A 21,459-nucleotide genomic window follows, 5' to 3' on the forward strand; every position below is an offset into this window, starting at 1 on the left:
ATGACACATCACCTACACCAAATGATTAATTTTTCCTTATTTGAACTGGGGGAGAGTTTTGTGAAGCGCAGTGTGAAAATACTTGATTGGTTTGTCTGGAAGACAGGAGAAATTTCCCCCCTTATTGTTTCTATGTCCTAGAGGAAATGCTGGAGCAGGGTTCCCAGCAGGTGAGCAGCTGTGGTCAGCTGTCCTCTGACCCCACCAGCTGCCCTCTGTCTCCTTTTCTCTTAGAAGGACCTGAGACGTGGGGGCACAGATTTTGTCACTTACACAAGCAACTGTCAGCGTGGTCGCCAAGAGTCTGTCAGGCATGAAGATCAGTTCTCAAGATTGTGAGGAACGTGTGTGCAGACATCTGTGTCACTGGCAAAAGTTCAGTTACATGGTAGCACGCGTCTGCACACCCAGGTGTGTGGCAGGGCTGCTCGGGGGAGGCTGCAGCTCACTTCCCTCTGCAGGATGAGCAGCTACTGACAATACGAGATACAAAACTTACAAGCTTGGAATGCAAAATCCAACAGGACTATTTATACCTCCTGCTAACAGTTAGCCATTGACAGCTCCATTATTTCGTATTATGCAAACAAGAGCTGTGGTAATGGCAGCTGGTATAGATTCTTACTGTTTAGTCATGCCAGCCTCCTCTTGCATGGCGTCAGCTCAGATCCTGTAGAGATTGCGTGTACTTTTTCCCCAAGAGAGGGTCATGTTTTTTTTCAAGGCTGTGAGTCATGCTTTGCTATTCTTTTATTCTGAAGCTTAACAAAAAAGATCTGATCTGCAGTTTGTGGAGTGTATAAGTGAGGTTATAAATCCCTCATTCTGGAAAGGGTTAGGCTGAGTCTATAATATATGTGACGGTTGTGGTTTGACAACAATCACATGGCGTGTCACAGCAGTTTTACAGGAATTGCAGACAGACTAGCTGTTCATAGAACCATATTTACATAAACAATTCTGCAGCTCTTCAAAGATGGAGCAGTTCTGTGAGTCAGTGAATTTTCAGTTGCTTACAAGTCAAATGAAAAAATATCTATTAGAATGAAACCATGAGTAATAGAGACTGAAGCTATATACAAGATTGTGGAAATTACAGAATGCATTGCAATACTTTTGAAACATTTATGAATGTAGGTACAGAAAGTTCAGATTCTGCTTTGGGTATGTTATGAATTAAACGGAATCATTCCGTGAAAGAGGTGAAAAGTAATGAAAGAAGAGGTCTATTTTCCTCTTTCTGTCAGGCAGGGTTTTCAAGGCTTGCAATATACAGACTAACTATTCCTGACCCTCTGACTATGCACTTCTGGAAGCAGATCTATTTTTTGTCACTTGCAATAAACCCCTCTTTTTGAAACTTACTTTCAGTGTCAGAAATTTCTATTACTAGTAGACTGAATCAAACCAGCATGATGCATTGAGTAATGTAACCTAAAGGAAGGCACCCAGAATAGGCATGTTGCTTTACCAGTCATATTACTTCAGCTCTACTTCAGGAAACATTTATTTAAGGACTGTCCTCCAGATGATGTCTATTGTCTGTTTTCTGAAAATCTGGGAAAAAGTTAGTGGCTGAAAGTTTATTGGAATAATTTATTTAATGAATTAAAGAAGAATCCTTAATCCAAATTTTTTTTTTTAGTTGAACACACTGAATTTTCTATAGAAATAGATCCATTTTCTGTATAAATATAGAAAGATACAAACTAAGAAAAAATAACCTCCATAAATATTAAAAAGTGTTCTTAATGTAAAGCTTCTTTAAATTCAGTCTCTTTTTTCCTTCAAAAAAAGTGCTTTGAAATAGAACTTCTTTTTGCCACAACAGAAAGTTTATTAGAAATTCTAACAAATGGTAAAATTCAATATTGACAAAACAGCATGTTTTTATTGATGAATCTCATCATTTGATGGCAGAGGAGAGGTTATAGCAGTAAAATAGTGTAAGATATTCACCACAGTAATGGCAATAAACCAGGAATTGTTTACAGCATGATCAGAAGAGTCAGACCCTTGTTTTTCTGGTCATTCAGCATTTGTTACTGTAGTGTTGTGAAATGTAGTATGACCCAAGGGTCTGAATTCTGACTGCAGAAATCCTCATTTATGTTCCAGCAACATTTCTGACATTTTAATTTCCTGAACAGTCTCTTGCTTTTAAAATGGTTGAATTTTTGTGTATGTTTGGGCCAAGTAACTTTCATTTGGTTAGCTGTTAACTTACTTTCTTGATGAGCAACAGGCGGAGAATCCACTTTTTTCTTTTCCTCAGCAATTTATCATGATTAATTGCCCTTATTGCTGGAGACTTTTTCATAATTTGGATTTGTCTGGCTTCAACCTCCATACATGAGTTTTTCTCTGTTTTTAAACATCTCTCTTTTTATTTCAATAACGTTTGTCATGCACCTTCCAGTTTTTCAATTTTTTTTTTAGAATGTGTATCCCAGACCTCCACACAAGATTCCATTTTCACTATTGCTTATATTCAGAGGCAGCACTAGATTTTTCCTACTGTTCCTAGGATTCTCCCATATGTTAGGTATTGATTGCATTCCTTGATCCCTGGTGTCCAACTCTACATTTCTTTAGATTAAAAAAATGCATTCTATTTATGGTTCTAGTTTTCAAAAAGCATGACCTTAGCCACCAGTGGGACTCCTCTGAAAAGCAGAGGGGCTTCTTGATGTAGCTGGACTGATCATTCTCTAGCTTTCCCCCAGTCTATCTGCAAGAATTATGAGCAGTGTTTTAATATTTGCCTTCAGATCACTGGTGTAAATGTCAAATAGCATTGGGTCTTGCTAATCCCTGGGGGATCTTACTCAAAACAGCCTTGTTTGATTCCCCCCCAAATGCTTCTTCCCACGACCCCTTAGCTAGAAAGCCACATCTTTGTTCTTTTTGGTGTGTGCTTTATTTCTATTGAAAAAACACTCCATGATTTATTAGTGTTTAACTCTCCTCACTGTAAGCATGACTTTGGGGTTAACAGGCCCTCACTCTTGCCACAGGAAAACCCTGCCTATGTGCCTGAATAGAAGCCATCAGCTCAGAAAGTTGATAGATTGTTATGGGAAAACTTGCAGTATTTTAACTTGTTTCTTCTTTCCTCACTGGAGAAGGGCATCTCCTGCCTCCAGGCCCATTTCAGTTGTGTCCATTAAGGATAAGTAGATTTTTTCAACCAGAAAGAGATTCAGGGCAGCAAAGGTATGGCAAAGACTGTCACTGCATACTTCTCTAAAGAGTTACTCTTTCAATTAACTTTTTAAATTAGTGTTCAATACTGTCCTCTTTCTTTGCTCTCTGGTAGGCAAGAAGCTGGTTCCTATTCTGACTCAAACAGGTAACAAGACAAAACAGGGTCATTAGTGTGTTACAGAGGAGAATGCCAATTACTAGCATGCTATTGTTAATCCAAAAGGACACTTTCAAAAACAAAGATGCTTGAAACAAAACATGCATTCGAGCTCCCACAAAGAGCAACAGCAAATGCCAGAGTTCACCTTTCTTTGCCACTTTTGTTTAGTCCTCATTGTGAATATCTATTTATATTTAAAAAAATGAAATTTAGGTGAAGTTCATAATGAAGTTACTATTCTTGCAGGTACTTTTAGACAATAAAAGCATTTTGCTAGTTCTTGATATATTTCTATTTCATCTGTATGTTTCTGTTACATAATGGTGCATAAACTATCTAAGTAAAATTTTCCAGATTTCTGAATATTCAGAGAGTATTCACTCCAAAAGAATTGCATGTCTTACTACTTTTTGATGTATGGGATGACAGTTTCTTACTGATGAAGTAGTAAGTTGTAGGGTAACTATTCAGCTGGATTCAGCTAATGTTATTTCAAGAATGAACAGGCAGAACGCTTCTGCTGAGTCGTGCAAGGCTTGATGCTGGCATATGAACAATTCATACTTGGTGTGAGAAGGGAAACCTATTTCTAACACAGATTGTAAAGGTCTGGTGGAGTGGGACTGTCACCAAGACTAGATTTGCACCATCCTAGAGTATTATGCCTGGCCTATGGCTTGAAGATCAGTTTTCCTGTAGCTCCTAAGTCATAGTTAATATCTTGGATATTGAAAAGGTATGGCCTGGGTGATGGTGTTTGTACAAATGAGTTGAGTTCTCCCATATCTAGTGAGTAGATACTGGTAGGGAAAATGGTTGCCACTTAAGAATTACTGGGTATGAGATTGTTTTGTAGATGAGTTTAAAAAGATCCTAACCTAATTTTAAGAATGAGAAGTTAATTCAGTTAGAAAGGAGTATGACAAGAGAAGGGTTAGAGAGCTGTTTATTCATAGATGTTTAATGAGACTGCAGTCTAATCAAATTGTGGATGTCTCTATTGCCCAAGCTTGCATGAAATCACATGGAGAATTTTCAAAATAATTACAAACACACAAAGTTTAAATTATGTATGTGGCTACAAAAAGTCTATCAAACAAAAACCTCTTTTTGAAGTGAATACTATGGCTGGTCCTGAAATCCACTCATGGTTTTACTTTTTTTTATGCTGCAATGACTGAAGTTTTTTACCAGTTATTTGTTGTCTTACTCTTACAGACCTTCCCTTTACTTAGTAGCTACTGCTTAGAATCATTTTGCGTTGCAGAGGTACTGAATAGCAGACTATAATAATATAATATAATTATAAAATATATAATAATAATAATGATTTTCTAATTATGTACATTTTTATGGCTGGTATAAAGAGACGTAAAACAAGCATGTGCTATTACTATTTACCTGCATTATAGTATCAAGTATCACCTTCTCTCACGGAGGAGATCATAATGCTGTTACACATGCTCTTCAAAGGAACAAAGAAAGACAAACATGCAGGATCATGGAATGGCTGAAAATGACAGAGCGCTGACCATGAGCAAATTTCACTATCAAGCAAATCTAGAAATGATTTTGCCGTTCTGGTACGTTCTTGGGGCTACAGAAAAGGAAACACTGAAATTTGTTTGCAACAAACTTGAAAAAGGACTCTGTGCTGTGTAAGACTTGTATATCCACAATGTCTGTTACTTTGCCTTTCCCTTCCCTTCATTGTAAGTTATTGTTTACAAGCTTTAATGCCTAAAACTCCCAGATATCAATTTGGCTATACTTTGTTGCCTCTGGTGTATACTGAAAAACGTTATTGACCTGAGGAATTTGCTCATCAAAGAATGGAAACAGAGGTACAGGGAGGTGATTTACTTATTCAACAAATGCAGAATGAGCAGTAGAGAAGGTGTCCGACATAGTTTATTCTTCATCTGCATGATAGACAGCATGAATGACAGCACTAGAGCAGGAAAATATTTTCCATGTAACTAACTTCCTATGATATGTTCCATCTCATAATATGATTTTGTTCCTCCTAAAAGTGTTTATCAGTGAATGGAAGAACAAGCTTGGGAAGGACAATTATCTTATTACCTTTTCCTATATAAATTACTGTTCTAAACTCAGAGGAGTTTTTAAGCTATCATAGTTTTCATTGCACCAAGAAGTATTTGTAATCCTTGCAAAATCAATTCTTTTCAACATAAAAGACCAACATATCCACTTGTCCATGGTTCTGTTTCCCTTTTGCTTTGCAAAATAACTTTAAGATAGAAGCATCTGTTTCTGTTTAAAACATTCAAGGGGTGTAGTTACCAATTAGAAGAGCGATGCAGAAAATATCCATGTCATCTTAACTGTGTTGGCAACTGCAGAGGAAATTATCTTCCCAGCAAACTGTTCATCCCTCCCTCCCTCTTAGTTTTTCACAGATTTCAAGATTTTTCAAGAAAAAATGTTATCATTTGTAGCTGGCTCTGTACATAGCATTTAATTCCACAGCTGCTAGGAACACAGACATTTCTAGCATTTTCCACTGTTTCTCCTGATAACTTTCTGGCAGCTGGAATATCCCGGTCCATCAATTCAGTCACTAGGCTCTAGAATAACTGAAGCTCATCACAATCTTTTCTGAGGTAGACCACTTTATAAGGTAGATCACTGTTTTTTGTTTTTACTGAATTAATTTTTTTGCTGTTTGTTTCCTCACCACTTCTTTGCTCAAGCAGCTAAGCAGTGTTTGATGTGTTGGTTTTCTCTGCTTGAAGGGCACATAGTCCTAAACCTGAAATTACCAACTGAAGCCATTTTTATCAAAAGAGACTTAAAAAGAATCATAGAATAGCCCATGTTAGAAAGGACAGCTATAGGTCATCTATTCCAGCCCATGGACAGGGACACCTTCTACTCGAGCAGGTTGCTCAGAGCCCCACCCAGCCTGGTCTTGAACACTTCCAGGGATGGAGCATCCACAGCTTCTATGGGTGACCTGTTCCAGTGCCTCACCCCCCTCACAGTACAGTATTTCTTTCTAATATCTCGTTTCACCTGCTCTCTTTCAGTTTGAAGCCATTCCCTTTTGTATCACTACACTGCCTTGTAAAAAACGTCCCTCTGTGTTTTGTAGCTCCCCTCAGGTATTGGAAGGCTGCAATTAGGTCATGCTGATGCCTTCTTTTCTCGCAGCTGAAAACCCAAATTGTCTCAGCCTTTCCTCACAGGAGAGGATCTCCATCCCTCTGATCATCTTGTGGCCCTCCTCTGGAGTCACTGCAGCAGGTCCATGTCTTTCCTGTGCTGAGGATTCTGTGCTGGATGCAGCACTGCAGGTGGGGTCTCACCGGAGCAGAGAACAGAATAGACACAAATGCTTTTCATAGATTGTCTCTTTCCTTGTTAAACCTGCCAGGCTACTTTTGTACAATGTAGGAGACGCGTTTTAGTGCAAAAAATATGTTCTAATCAGTGTTAAATGTTAAGTGTATTTTAATCACTAATTTTGACAATTACATTTTCATATTATAATGTCAATACGTATCTACATATTTTTTATCATTTATATTTACGTGGGATCTTGCACTAACTGGTTGAAATGCAGTTATGGTATGTTTTTGAGCCATATTACTATTTCTTTGAATTCTTTTCTCTATTTCTCAGAAGTATAAATGTCCAGGAGAAATGAAAGAAAAAAGTAGATCCAAAGAAATTCCACTCCCCATGGACTGGTTAAATGATGGGATGACTGAAATGTGCAAATCCAATGGTGTTTATTGACATCATTTTCTTTGCTGCTTTGGTTTCATCTAAGTCTGTTTCTACAGACTTTTACTGTACCTGCACTGAAGTGACCCACTGGCATGAAAGATCTAGAAATAGGTTCTGGTGTAATAACTTTTAAACTATATGTCTTTGAATAAGTGCAAGTGCAGTTCTTCACTGTCAGTTTTGAAGAAAGTGGATATTTCAGCAGAGCAAAAGATAAGACCGCTAATTCTGAGACTTTGCCTTTTCATATGCTGTGGCTTATTTTCTCATTTCTTATTTCTGGAACTAATTTCAGGTTAATCACATGTGTGTATATCATGAAAATAGAATAACACATGTAAATTGGAATTTAACAGATGATTAAACAGAGCAGAGAGTGTTTCATTAAATTTTTTTGACAAAACACATTCATTCAGGATTAAATTTGAACATGTATTGCAACTTTGCCTGCTAAATTAGGTTCCTGAAGACCTATCCCTGACTGGAGTTTACAAAGTTGAAAGGACAGAAATATGTCTTTTATCTTGTCCTTATAAGAATAGTTACACATGCTGTGCAATTCAGAATTCTGTGATGGTTTTCCTCCAGCCACATGTTCCATATGAAGAACAAGCGAGCAGAATATTGTTTTTCCTCTATTTTCTATGCAACTGAAAAATTTACTGAATACTTCACCACTGGCCACACAAAAATGAATCATATTTGCTAAATGTGACTCCTCATGCCTGGATAAAACCACTTCTTTGTATTTGGGAAGAAAAAGTGGGGGAGTAGTTTCTCCTCCATTCATAAATGGTTGCAGGTATCTTAAAGCAAGAGCTCTAATTCCTGCTACTTTTAGGAACTGGCATCCTCTGTGAAAGAAAGCACCTTAAACAGAACTTTGAGGTGTTTTGAGTGAAGTTGGCCCAGTTGTTCCAGTTCAATTCTACTTTTTGTAAACTTCTTTTAATGCAGTTTTTGGAAATGAGGCCTGAGCATTCCCAAGTGATTATCCTGAAATTTTAGGTAGCTGTAGATTCTATAAAATCATGTTCGTTTTTCCGTCTTTCTGAACAAAAATTTGAGTTTTCAGGCAAAAAGTCAGTATTTTAACTTATGCTGAAAACCCGTGTTTGTTTTATTACTGTAGTCATCACAGCTCCATGGTTTAGTGCACCATAGGTTGGCAACAGCAAGTAACTAAATTGAAACTCTCCAAGACCTATTTCAGAATAGCCTTGAGAAAACAGTTTAACATGTTTTGAACTTTTCAGTGGGTTTTTAAACCTTTTATGTGCCTCCAAATTCCTTGGTTTAGTTCAGGAACAAATAAGTGTCATGGAAGAAATTCTACTTTGTGAACATTTCAAACCTAAATGTTTGGTGAGAGGAAGTCTCATGGAATTTCAATCCCAATCTCCAGACTAAAAGCTACGTAGAATATAAACAGATGCATAGTATTTTCAATACAGAATTTGCTATTTAAGGTTAGGAAAGCACATAGAGAACTAGATGACTTTTTATAAATTCAATCATTTCATTCTTAAAAATTATTCCTGAAATTGCACCTGAGATCTCAATCATTACCATGTATCTGCATGTACCATGCATACAGTTCTAAAATGACTGTGCATTACTTTTCTACTTTTTAGCATTTTTCCATAATAACATTTTTTTTCTGGAAGAATAAAATATCACACATGCATACAGTTCACAGCTGTATGTTTACACAGGTGTCTGAACAAATGTTGCCTATTTAACTTCCTTTCCCTGAGAAAAAATTATAATTAAAAAAAATACCCCATAAATTGAAGACATATGATTGACTTGTAGCAGTATGTTCAAAAAAGTGGTAGAAATGTATTTTTAGAACTAGGTGCTATTCCATCATAATGGACAAATTTTTTTTATGTACAAAATTTGAAGGTCAAACAGAACAAGAAAATATAGAATAAAAACTATGAATAATAACATGGTCAGCAATTGCTATTACTTCTGGATAAGTGAATATTTCTCCATTCTGCCCAGTTGTAGACTTCCTTTTTCATTCACTTTGCACATAATTGATAGTAGGATGGAAAAGCTGCTGAACTGGAAATTCAGTAATATTATATATATGTGTGTGTGTGCGTATATACTGACTTGAAATTTAACCAAACAAAAATACCAATTCATACAATTATTTCAGTTTTTCAGAAAGTGTTTAGATCTTACTGGTTTTTTAGGTTCTTGTTCTAAAACATAATTTACATAGCAAAATATGCATTTCCTATGGACTGTTTTATGGCATCTCTGTTAATTGATTCATATTATTAATTTGTTCAGTACAATCCTGAAAATAACGAGAATACTATGTGAGTTTGTACAGATTGACTAAAAGTGTACACCATATATATGTGGAGAAATGGGAGTTTGCAGCTCGTTTATTCATAAAATATGCTGGTGCAAACATCACCTGCTGGTGGCAGCAGACGGGGTAAGATCAGTCTTTCTCGAGCTACTCTTACAAAGAAAGTGGTATCTTAAGATCCTATTTGCCGAGTATAATTATTTCTGGTCCTGGAAAATTTAATATAAATCCCCAGTCACATTCCTAGGAGAATCTTCTTTGCTTGAAAGCATTCATAGAAGTCTGAGAACACAATGCTACATGTACTTTTCTATTAGGAGAAAAAAACTAATAAAGCAAAATGAACAACCATAGCTGTCTGTGCATTCTCATTGTGCAGAAGGACACTGTGTAGCCCAGTCATAATGAGGCAGAAAACAAAGGCAGTGCTTTCTGAGTTGCAGGGATTCAAGGATCTTAATCAGAAATATCTAAACTTGCTTAGTCTCACATACAGGTAGCTTCTGTAGCTGTAGATGACAGCCTTCTCTACTGTGCCAGCCCACAGATGACTATGAAAATCAAGTTGCAACCTACTGTGCAGGTGGTCAGGTTCTGTGATATCTGTTCTTATAGTGCAATTTGGTCAGGACCCATTGTGCAAAGTCAGCTTTGAGATGGTTCGTAGTATTGTAAAGTGATCTCTTCACTATCTTATCTGTTTGGTCTCATGAAGGATTTTCTGTATTTAGGTGTCTCTTTGTCCTGTTATCATAGAATAGGAGTAAAAATCATTGAGAAAGGCAAGGAGAAAAAAAAATATTATCCAGAGTGAGTAGAATTCCTACGCAGAGTCTTTGTTCCCTCTGGTGAAACTCTGAGCTTTAAATCTATCTCCCTTCCCTATTCCCATCCCCTTTCCTTTCCATTACTTTTAATATTTTTATTTGTGAATGAGTTCACAAATAGCCTTCAGAAATTAGTCCATATCAGTCATTAAGCGGTTTGTGTCCCCAGACACATCTCTCCAAGACCTGTCGCTGGCCATGGCAAAGGCTCAGTGCTGGTCAGAGGAGAGGCTTGGTGCTTTTCACGCTAGCACAGTGATGAAGAATAGCCTGAGGGAAGAGAAATTAGAGCTAAGAAGAGCCAGAAGCCTAACTCCTGTCGCTACCACAAGTGTAATTATGAATGCGTACTTAGATGTTTGTTTAATATACTTGTATGTTTGTACAATACATGTCTGTATTTTCCTAAGCCTTCATTCTAATGTTGCCCTCTTGCAGTAGTAACTACTTTTACAGTAGTATTGGTCTTCTCCAGTGTTTTCCTTCAGCCATTCCACTGCTGTTGTCTGCAGTTTCAGATACACTCAGCCTCTTCAGTTCACTGGGGCAAATTGCCTCCACTGATAGGCCAGTATGCCTTGGCAGACCATTACTGTGCTTAAATGTGCTTTTTTAAATCAACTCTATGTTGATACAGATGAACTTACAGAGTAAGTGCAGTGCACTAATACACTAGTTCATGCTGATCAGCAATGGTCTTAGTTCTTAACATGCTGGAAACATTTTTTTTTTTCCAGAACTGACAGAATAATAACAAATCCCCTCTTATTCCTGCATGCATATTTTCCTTTTTTTTTTTCTTTTTCCCACAACAACTAAGATGTATTTAAAATTCAATATTCTATTACTCTGATTACTGGCTTTTTCAATCTGTTTCCTAGCATCTGTTTATTTTGCACCCATATTTAAGCTTCTTGTTATTTTGTTGCTGCTGCTAATCTTTCATTTCTTTTTTCCTCCAGTCTGTAGTCCTTGGACTTTTTCTTCATCTGATTCTTTTCACAGCACTGGTGAAATGCTTATCTCATGGAATAAAAAAGTCATATCAAAACCAGGTTGTGTTCCTTTATCCCCAGTCCTTAAAAGATACACAAGTTCTTCAATCATTGAGCTTCCTTGGAAGAATCTTGTGCAAGAATCTACAGTTTTCCTGTGAAATATTGAAGTCACTTCTATAGCATGTTCAAGACAATATCTATGCAGATTTGAAAAAAAACTTAACAGAAGTATTTTTTTTTCATGAGTGTAGTCAGGCTGCAAGGGCTTGGGCTTGCCCTAAACACTATAAATAGTTTAAATATTGATATCTCCTTATATAAAGGGGATAAAGGGCCAGGCGTGCCCGCCCTGTCTCTCTCTCTCTTTCTCTCCTTTTTTTTTCCTTTCCTTCCTTTCCTTCCTTTCCTTCCTTTCCTTCCTTTCCTTCCTTTCCTTCCTTTCCTTCCTTTCCTTCCTTTCCTTCCTTTCCTTCCTTTCCTTCCTTTCCTTCCTTTCCTTCCTTTCCTTCCTTTCCTTCCTTTCCTTCCTTTCCTTCCTTTCCTTCCTTTCCTTCCTTTCCTTCCTTTCCTTCCTTTCCTTCCTTTCCTTCCTTTCCTTCCTTTCCTTCCTTTCCTTCCTTTCCTTCCTTTCCTTCCTTTCTCATTTGTCATTCTTCCATTCTAAAATATTGACCTAGGTGAACAAAGATGCTTCCTTTTATTTTCCCTCAGGGATTGTGCTTTGAATAACGTGTGTCAGAAATATAGTTTATCTCCAGAGCATGTTTAATATCTAAGATTTGTACAGAGCTACTGCAAGCATCAGTGTTACTTCTAAACTACTAATATTATAAATATTATGTTAACATCTTTTAACTAGTTAAGGTTTTGAAGAAATAATTTTGTACCATGAATTTTCAGAACCATCAAAATTTTTATTCCTCTTCTAACTCAATTTTGGTGTACCTGATCAATTTTATGGCAAAAGAAAGCAATGTAATATATGATAATTACTTAAAAGGGTAATTAAAAAGGCCACATTTGTGCCTTAATTTTGTGTTGGTGACAATTGACTGATTACACAACAGGACTGGATATCCATTTTTAGGCGACCAGTAAACCAACATGAAGTGGCAGGATTTTATCCACATCATGACTGAGGAGGAAAGAATTTGCAGAATAGTTACTGAAGCCATTGTTTATCCTTGTAGTACACCAAGTACCTTAATCTATATTAAAATTAATCCCCAAAATAAATAAATCATTTTACAATCCACTATTACTGTGATAGCTGAATGTCTGGAACAATGGCATGCACACATTTTATAGTGTATTACTAACATGAGATACTACCATAAATCACAACAATAGAGCAGAACCTTTCATGAGCATGACTCACAGTACAAAAACCAGCTTGTGGTCCAAAGAACTTACTCTATTTTTGTGAATCCCCAAATTGAGAAAAAAAGCAATTGCTTTGGTATTCTTCTAAAGAAGACGTGAGAAAATATTATACTCCACAGCTAAATTATTTATAGTTAAACTTTACATGATAGTGAGAATTTACAGGGCCAGCTAGTCATACAGTGTTGTGTCTCACATAACACAGAATACTGATTTTCATAAGGGCTCTCCGGTCTCAGCAGCTGCATTGTACATCATTCCAAAAAGTAGCAGTTTCTTCAGAAGTATACCTTTATTGTCATAAAATTGTTAAACTTTAGTGTAACAAAACTAGTTTCAGAAATGCTGGCATGCCTTGTGGCTATTTTGATCTATTTTATTATTAGGATTGGGGTTGGGGCAATTTAAATGCCTCAAGTTGCACTGCTGGTCTGACACACTAATATTGTGCCCTGAAGAATTCTGCTGGAAGATTATTGTTGGTTTGGTTTTTTCTTTTCTTTTTTTTAATAACATTTGTACTGATTGACAGAACATCCAGTATTTCAGTACCTGTAACATATTTAAGGAAGAAGCTGAAATGATGGCCTTTCTGCTAGAGAAAGATGTAAGACCTGCAAGGCAGTGAGACACTGGCTGTGACTGACATGTTTTGTACAATACATGTGAGAAAGTTCTTCTTATCTGATCTATTATGAGGTCATATTGCTCCTTGATATATGTAATTAATTTCTTATTGTCAGCTTCCATAATAAAAAGGAAAAAGTTCATTTAGCCCCTGGAAAATTTTCCCAGAAAAAATGTTAAGATTTCTTCTAAGTGATTAGCATTTATTTGCAACGAAACTAGAGTGTGAAATTGAAGTGAAACATTATTTTTATTTGCCCTAACTCTGAGCTAAGAGTTGCACCAGTTTCTTTCATTTTGCTATGATAGGAGAAACAGCTCAGAATTTTTTATCTCACTGACTCCGTCTATAGTGAAAGACCATTTTAAATCCAGATTAGCATTCAGCCAAGCCTAATCTTGATTTTGCTATCTTCCAATTTAAAAGATGTTTCACACTATCGCTTTGGAGAAACATTTTGGAACAAGACACCATTTCTTGCTAGGATTGTTATTATGCATCCTTTACCATCTGACTTTTGTAGCTGAAGGGAAAAATTATTTTATGTTTGCAAATGGTTTTCTTACTTTTAGCCGTTAGAATGACAAAAATGGCTTTATCCAGGAAAACAACCTGCCCAAATGCACAAATCAAAAAAACCCAACGAAAAACCACTCACATGTGTGCTGAAAAATCAGTGTATAAAAGTTGCCACTATGTACTGCTGGCTTTCTGGAGTGATAATTAGGACGACAAAAGCCTAAGATGGTGTAGCGCTAATAAAGGATGCTGAAGTAATGATGAGTTAATATGAAGCAGCTAATTTGTTTTTGTCCATTTTAATGCTAATCTCTGCACCACATTGTCTCCCAAACATTGTTACTCACTGCAGGGCAAACCTGTACTGAGTTAGAAAGGACCAGGAAACACAACTGCTTATCACAGTATGTTTGGCTCTCTGAATACATTCCTCTATCTCTATGAGTCTGGCACTACACAATTGTTTTCAATGTCTGTATATACTGTAGTGGAGAATTTTTTCTGTCATACCTCATAGCAGTTGTCTAATGGAATAATTTCCTGCTAGTCTCTCTGCTTTTTTATAAGTGAGAACATAAAATTATATGAGCTAGGAACATGTAAATTTAATGCACTGTTTTGGGCCAGACTTCACTTTTTTGTGGTTGGATTGTGGGCTTTTTTTTCATATATGTAATTTAATATTTGTCTATATGACGTTTAATCTTATATGCTATTGGGATTTTTTTGCCTTATGACATCTTTCATTTACTCAGAGTTTATATTTGTCTCAAATATTTCAATACCATCTGCAAACCTTTTCCAGTTGATTTTTCACCCATTTTTAGGTCACTGATCAGTTTATTGAGAAGCATAGTGCTTAGCAGAGGTTTCTGTGAAACCCTGCTTGTGATCTGCATTTGTTCTTCATTTCACTGTTTACTGTTTCCATTATCTGTCCATTCAAGGACCTTCCTTCTTATACTATGGCTATTTAGACTCATTTAGCCTTTGGCACTGGATCTTGTCAAAAGCATTTTGTTGGAAAACACCAGTAGTATGCTTTTCAGAAGCAGTAGGGGAGGTTTCCTCTAAAAAAAATGGTGTTGCTTCATTCTGCTACAGTTTCTACAAGTTTTCTTGACATAAACATCATGTGAAAGGATCTGCAGTACCTTTCTTTACAACCTGATATCCTAAGAACCAAGGAAATTCCAAACAGAAGATCATTCACACCACAACAAGAAATTTGCCTGTTTCACCCATGGCTTCTAGGAGATTACCTGATAATATATAATGCCTAGATCTCATGGGCAGTTGGTTTGTTTTATAGCCTCTCCGGCTAGGCATTCACTTTCAGACAGATCCTTTGCTAAGTCCTCCAGTGGAATTTCCACTTTTGTTTTGCCACAATAATTTCCAGTTTCTGGCTGAACACTTGCCTTTTAAGTCCCACATTTTCCTTCACCTTGTATAAGAAAAAGAAATCGTAGATAAAAAAGATTATGCTGGGTCATTGTGGTGTCTTAAATTCGGATTTATTCATATAATCAGCAACTTGAACGTCCATGGTTGGATTTTCACAGTTAAAAATTGATGGTCTGGCTTTGCTGCCATTAAAGCCTTGGGGGCAGACTTTTTAATGGACTTTAAATCAGTCACATTAGAAATTGTAATAATGATTCATGTTTCTGTTCATGTTTAATATTGGGATTACTGTGCAAGCCTCTTTGGTCTGTATTCTGAAGGAATTGAAGCATCACCCTGTTCCCTATCAGATATACCTTCTAGGAGTCTCACATATGAAATAGGAGGCCAAGCAGTCCTAAATGAAAAATTGTCCAATTTGTTCAGAATTTTAAATAAAATAATGGGATAATTTCAAAGGAAGTATTTTGAAACGCATTCACAAGGAATGATATGAAGAGAAAAACCTAAATTGGGTCCATTGGAATTCAGTTCTTTCAAAGCTTTTTGAAATAGATTTATTTCTTAAATCATGTAGGAAATCAGCAACAGGATAAGTGTAGCATGGATAGCCTTACTGTGATACTAAATTCAATTTGCTCTATGTGTAACTGATGTGATATATTTCAGGGTTTTTTTTTGCATTGACATAGTTTATCTTTGCAGTTGATACAGTTAATTACATTTTCAAGGAAAAGTAGAATGAGCCTTATAATTTACCAGAGAATTCCTGAGACTACTGAAATGGAAATGACATTACAATGTAACTTGTCTGTGTGAGACATTCATTTTCCCTGTATCTCTTCAAAAAAATTCTGAGCTCGTTAAATATGATGTTAAAGTTTACATTGTTAGGTTTCAAAGTCAGCAAGTAGACAAAATTATTTAGTGATGGAGTTTCTCTGGGGTTTTTTGTGGTATTTTTGAGATTGAAACAAATTATTTACTTTACAGACAGGTGGCTGTATAGTGATTACAGCTGATTTTAACAATATGTGACAGTAAGGGAAATTAGAGCTCATTAACATTCATTCGACCCAGTGTCTGCACCACTGATCAATGACTGGACTATGCTATGGCTTAAAATGCTTAATGATTCTTTGTTTGACAGGAGCTAACTGCCATTGGAGGAAAATGTGGATGATCTGATAGCTGGCAGAGGGAATGTGGCCTGCACTTTATAAACAAGGGAAATGCGAACAACTGGGGAGCAGAATGAGTGCGAGAAGCCTTTCAAGGCTTGTGGTGATTGATAAACTATATTATGGTTGACACAGACATTCCATGTTTTGCATAAGAGTGTTAGCATCTGACTGAGCGGAAAAGCTGGGGAAAGTGAGATTGTCTGTGAGATTAGTGGAAGGTAATCAGCCATCTGTTAGGCATAATGCACTTACTAAAGATGAAGATAGAAAGCATATGTGTGCATGTGCTTACACAGGATCTCTCACCTTTTATACAAGTATCCATGACAATGTAAGACTGTATATAAAGAATTAACACAAGGCAAAAAAATATGCTTGATTTATCTATTTTTTTTTCTCCCACCAGAAGGAATGCAAACTGGTTGCTGTATTGTATAGTTCTTAAATGTGCCCTTCAGCAGACTGAAACAGTAGCTTTTGAAGTGGCAGAAATAAATAATTGGCTGAGTATTATTTAGAAATAATGGAATCATAACTCTGTCTGATTGTGACGATGAAAATAAGGTTATGCCCTGCAAATGTTGAAAGATGGACTTTTTATTGATCAGAACATTTAAAGCTGCATTTCCATTGTTCACCTGATTTAAAATCAGCTCGTTTGTATAACTCTTCTGCGTACAGAGAAGGTTTGGCTTAAAAAAAAGCTGGAATGTGATTTTGGATGGCTTGCCCACCTCAAACTGTCATTGATGCTACCAGGATTTTGTGATGCAGAAAATGAGACAGCGTAGCTTTTAAGCTGTATAAAAAATTTTGACAATGATAAGGTCCTGCTTAGAAGGAAAAAAAAATCCCTTCTTTACCTCATTTCAAAAATTATTTTTGCAAGGTATAAAGATAACCTCTAAAAATATTTATTCAGTTTTGGTATGCGTTTTAATGCTTAACATAGTGGTTTACAATTCACTATCTGTACATCTCTCAAAATCTGGAAAAACAGAACACCCCAGAAATATAACAAAATTTAAGGCCAGCATTTAAATCAGCCACTTAAAATACTCCATACTTAAAATACGTGGTACTCAGTGCAATATATGATGCCAAAGTATTGTTTAACTTGATCATCCCTTCTTATGCCTTATTTTTAGCAGAACGTACTTCTGATCAAGAGTGTTTCGGCAAGTTTTATAACTCCTAAATTGCGTAAAATGTGCCTATGAAGTTGGCTGTTGCTGCTGGGCCCTGTTGTTTGCTGTTTCGTACTTCAGCATTAGAATTTCGTAAAACCCCCTCTGCATGGGGGATTTTCCCGTTTTCTGTCGGTGTGCAGGGCGTGCCGGGGCCAGCGCGGGCGGGACGAGCGGAGCTGTCGCTTTGCTGCCGGGGCGGAGGAGCTGCGGGCGGGAGGTGACGCGGAGCTTTCGGTTTCTCCGCTGAGTTTAGGAGCTCGAGTGTGACCGCGCTCCTTCGGTGCCAGTGTTCTTGGGGAGCGCAGGAGAACCTTTCAGTTGTCCTTTCTCCCAGCACTGTTGGATGATGGTGCCTTTTTATTCTGCCAAGAATCAATTTAAAGAAATCTGTGTCCTAGGGTTTGGATGCAGTCATTTCTAGCTGAAAGTTTCTCCTTTCAAGCATTTGTGAGCTTTTTAAGGCTTTCACAGACCTTGCTAATTAGCACCCACAGTGTATTTTATTACTTTTGTAGATTACAAAAATTAAATAATATCTAAAGAATTATTTATTTTAATTTTTTCCCCACATACTCTCAACTGAAGTGTTGCAACTTCATGTGATCTGGCAGAAAGGAAAGAATGTAAAGGACTTGACTGTAAGAGCTACTAGGATTAAGGAGGCATTAGCTGTAATGCTGGAGAGCCACTCGTAGAGAGTCAAGCACAGCGCAACAAAAAACAGGTCAGCAGGTTCCTAATGGTTGCTAATTGCACACTCAGTGCATGAAAGCTACAAGTACGCTCTGCATGCAGCATGGACCAGCTTTTGTTTGCTTCTGCAGGAGCATGTTTTCATTTCTCTTTGCTAATTGCTTTAATGTCCTTACTAGAGCTGAGTCATACTGAAAAACTCTGTAAGAGTGCCAGGGTTTTTTTTCTGTGAAAAAACGACGAAGCAAGAGCTGCTCTTCCTGTGCTTTGGTGTAATTTAGTGATTCACAGACAACTGTTTTTCTGATAGGCATGTTTAACAATAACCATGCAGAAATAAGGACCACAAGTGTTTCACCAAAATTTCACTTTCAGGAGAAGATAATGTAAGGAATATGTTTAAAAATATTGAGGTAGTTTTGACTGTTAGAACAGGTGAATTCTATGCTTTAGAACTGGGGCTATGATCAGAAATGTCTCAGACAAAAATGTTATTACACTGGTTTTTCTAACAATTTATGTTAAGCACTTACGGCAACAGAGTTTAAGCTGAAAAATAGGCCGTGTAAGGAGATGAACTTAAAAAATACTCAGCAACCTGAAATGTTAATTCATCCAACTTTGCTGCAGAACCTTTTATTTAACACCATTTTATACGTAATTTTTCAAAATTTGAGCTAAAAGAGTTGGAAATTCTACAGCACACACTGAGAATATTTGGATTCTTCTTTCATTTCTTTTGCTTGATTGCACTGATAGATAATTTTGTTCTGAAGTGCCCAATTTATTTTTAGTATAACTTAATATTTTCTTTTGTGAGCGTGAAAGGTGAGCAAACACTGATTTACTAAGTAGTGGCAGGGTAGGAAATTAAATCAAATTAATATAGAATATAATTTTTTTTGTCCTTCCTGGCTATGACAAGTGAAATTGTGATTGGATACTTCGATACTCTCACTGCCTCCAGGAGTAGTCTCTGAATACTGAGACTCCACATGAAATATTTAGGAATATAACTCAGTAGTCACAGTGTTGATTTAACAGTGAAAGGTCCGCTTTTTCTACAATCTTATAGATTTTATGTTAAGTAAGTAAAATTGTTTAGGGTTATTTTTTGGGTTTTTTTTTTGTTTTTGTATGTTTTGGGGTTTTATTTTGTTTTTTTTTTTGTTTAATGTATGGGGTTTATGGCAGCCTTCTTTATGTGTCGTGCACAAGTAACTAGAACAGACAGAGAAAGAGGTACAAAGTAAAATGTTTTACTTATTTGCTTTTTCCTGTGGGTCTTATAAGTATATATTGATGACACAATATTTGGAATTTCATAAAGCCACTTTGTAAAATGATGTTTTAATTTTAGGTATGTATTTTGACCTTGGAAATTATTATATCTATATTTTGCTAGAGTTGTTGTTTATTGCAACAGTTCTTAATCTTACAAAACTACTAGAATTTAAAGTTCAAAACGAAAATCAATACATCAACCAAGTGTCCTCAATAATTGCTTCATGTTTGCCTGCAAATTTTTTGTTGTACATGATCAATAGTCGAGTGGAGAGTTGGGAAATTTAAATAAATCTTGAAATATTCTGTTTTTAGTCTTAAGTTTCTGGCCAAGGAATATGTTCCAATATGAACCAGTTTACGATTACCAGTCTTGTATTAACTTTAGGAGTTCAGTAAAGTTCTGCTTACTTTGTCAATGTTTGTTTATTTATGTTGCAGTTGTAAAAAATCAGAACATATTTTTTATTAATGAAAACTATAGTTTCAGAGGTGATTGGAAATTAGATGAGAAATTACAATTGGTATTTACAATGAGAGAAATGCAGTATTTGCTACTTTTCTCATACAGAAATTGTGTTCAAATCAACGAAGTTATTTTGAAAAAGTCTATTTAGTCTTGAACTTCCAGAATAGATTTTTAAGGTGAAGAATTTATTTAGATGTGCAATGCATCTCAGACATTATCATTTACTCCTTGTCTTTGTGCATTTTGTTGCTAAATTTGGTCTGAAAACAGCAGCGTGTTTTCTTTTTATCTTCACAGCTATTTTTGAAAGAAGTATGGTTTAGACTTTCACACGTTAGCCATGGATGTAGCACTTTCTCCCATGAGAACACAAGAACTGGATGCGATGCCATCTGATGCCTCTCCTATGCTCATAAACATGACTCCTACAGTGGAACAAGAAGGGGAAGGGGATGTGATGAAGGACCTTGACTCTGGCCAGCAGTATGAAAAGCCTCCTCCTCTACACACTGGGGCTGACTGGAAGATTGTTCTCCACTTGCCAGAAATTGAGACCTGGCTTCGGATGACGTCTGAAAGGGTCCGGGATCTGACCTACTCTGTCCAGCAGGACTCGGACAGCAAGCATGTGGATGTGCACCTGGTACAGCTGAAGGTATGAGGCATTTTATATCACAGACATCACAGTGGAGGTGTCTCATTCAATTCTACTGTTAGTAAAATAAACAAAAGGGCTTTTCCTAACTGCTGAAGCACGTCTGACAGCTTGTGTTAAAAAGTGAATAAACACTTTTAAGGGAGATAATAGAAACCACTTAATTACCAGAATTTCTGCAATGTTATTTGCTCATCACTTAATTCAGCAGTCATAACCATATTCATGAGCATGTTAATACTCCAAAAGCAAGCAATAAAACATTATCAGTAACCTGACTGGACATCTCACAAGTGTCCAGAAATATTCCCACTGATTTTAATGGGCTTTGGTACCTAAAACTCCCAAATAAAATTCCAATAAAATTCCTAACATTCCAGTAAACGGGGCCACTCATTTGAAATTCAAGGCAAAATTCAAATAATTAGTGCCTGGGACCGTAAGTGTATGTTCATTTGCATGGCCTGGTTTGCTGCAGCAGATGAAGCATGCTTTTGAAGGTGGCAGTCTCCAAAAATAGCACAAATGTTATCTCTTCAGGCAGACCTGTCTTCAGAGTTGCATTCTGAGGCCTGTTTATGTGAACGATCTTCCTTCACACTCAGTGCAGTGGTATTTTATTTGTGTTTATTTTAGGATTGTAGCTGTAAGCTGTCTTAAAATACAACACTGTTAACCCTGTTATACTAACACTAACCAGAGTGATTGTACTGTAATCAGCCCTAACCAAAGAGAGTTGATCTTGATTTTTTAATGGTCCCACCATT

At 36.6% G+C, this 21,459-nt stretch overlaps 1 protein-coding gene across 1 annotated transcript in view; it reads left to right on the forward strand.

Annotated features, from left to right (window-relative positions):
• The window catches only part of AKAP6 (A-kinase anchoring protein 6), a 288,951-nt gene that overhangs the window by 55,967 nt on the left and 211,525 nt on the right, over positions 1 to 21,459 (forward strand). The window contains exon 4 of the mRNA XM_066188405.1: positions 20,335 to 20,692. Within this exon, the coding sequence (XP_066044502.1) occupies positions 20,378 to 20,692 (315 nt within the window). The 5' untranslated portion in view covers positions 20,335 to 20,377. The remainder of the gene's footprint in view (positions 1 to 20,334; positions 20,693 to 21,459) is intronic.

Source organism: Chamaea fasciata, unplaced genomic scaffold (genome assembly GCF_029207755.1).
Source record: "Chamaea fasciata isolate MVZ Bird 193981 ecotype frontalis unplaced genomic scaffold, bChaFas1.0.hap1 SCAF_7, whole genome shotgun sequence".
Lineage (NCBI taxonomy): Eukaryota > Metazoa > Chordata > Aves > Passeriformes > Sylviidae > Chamaea > Chamaea fasciata.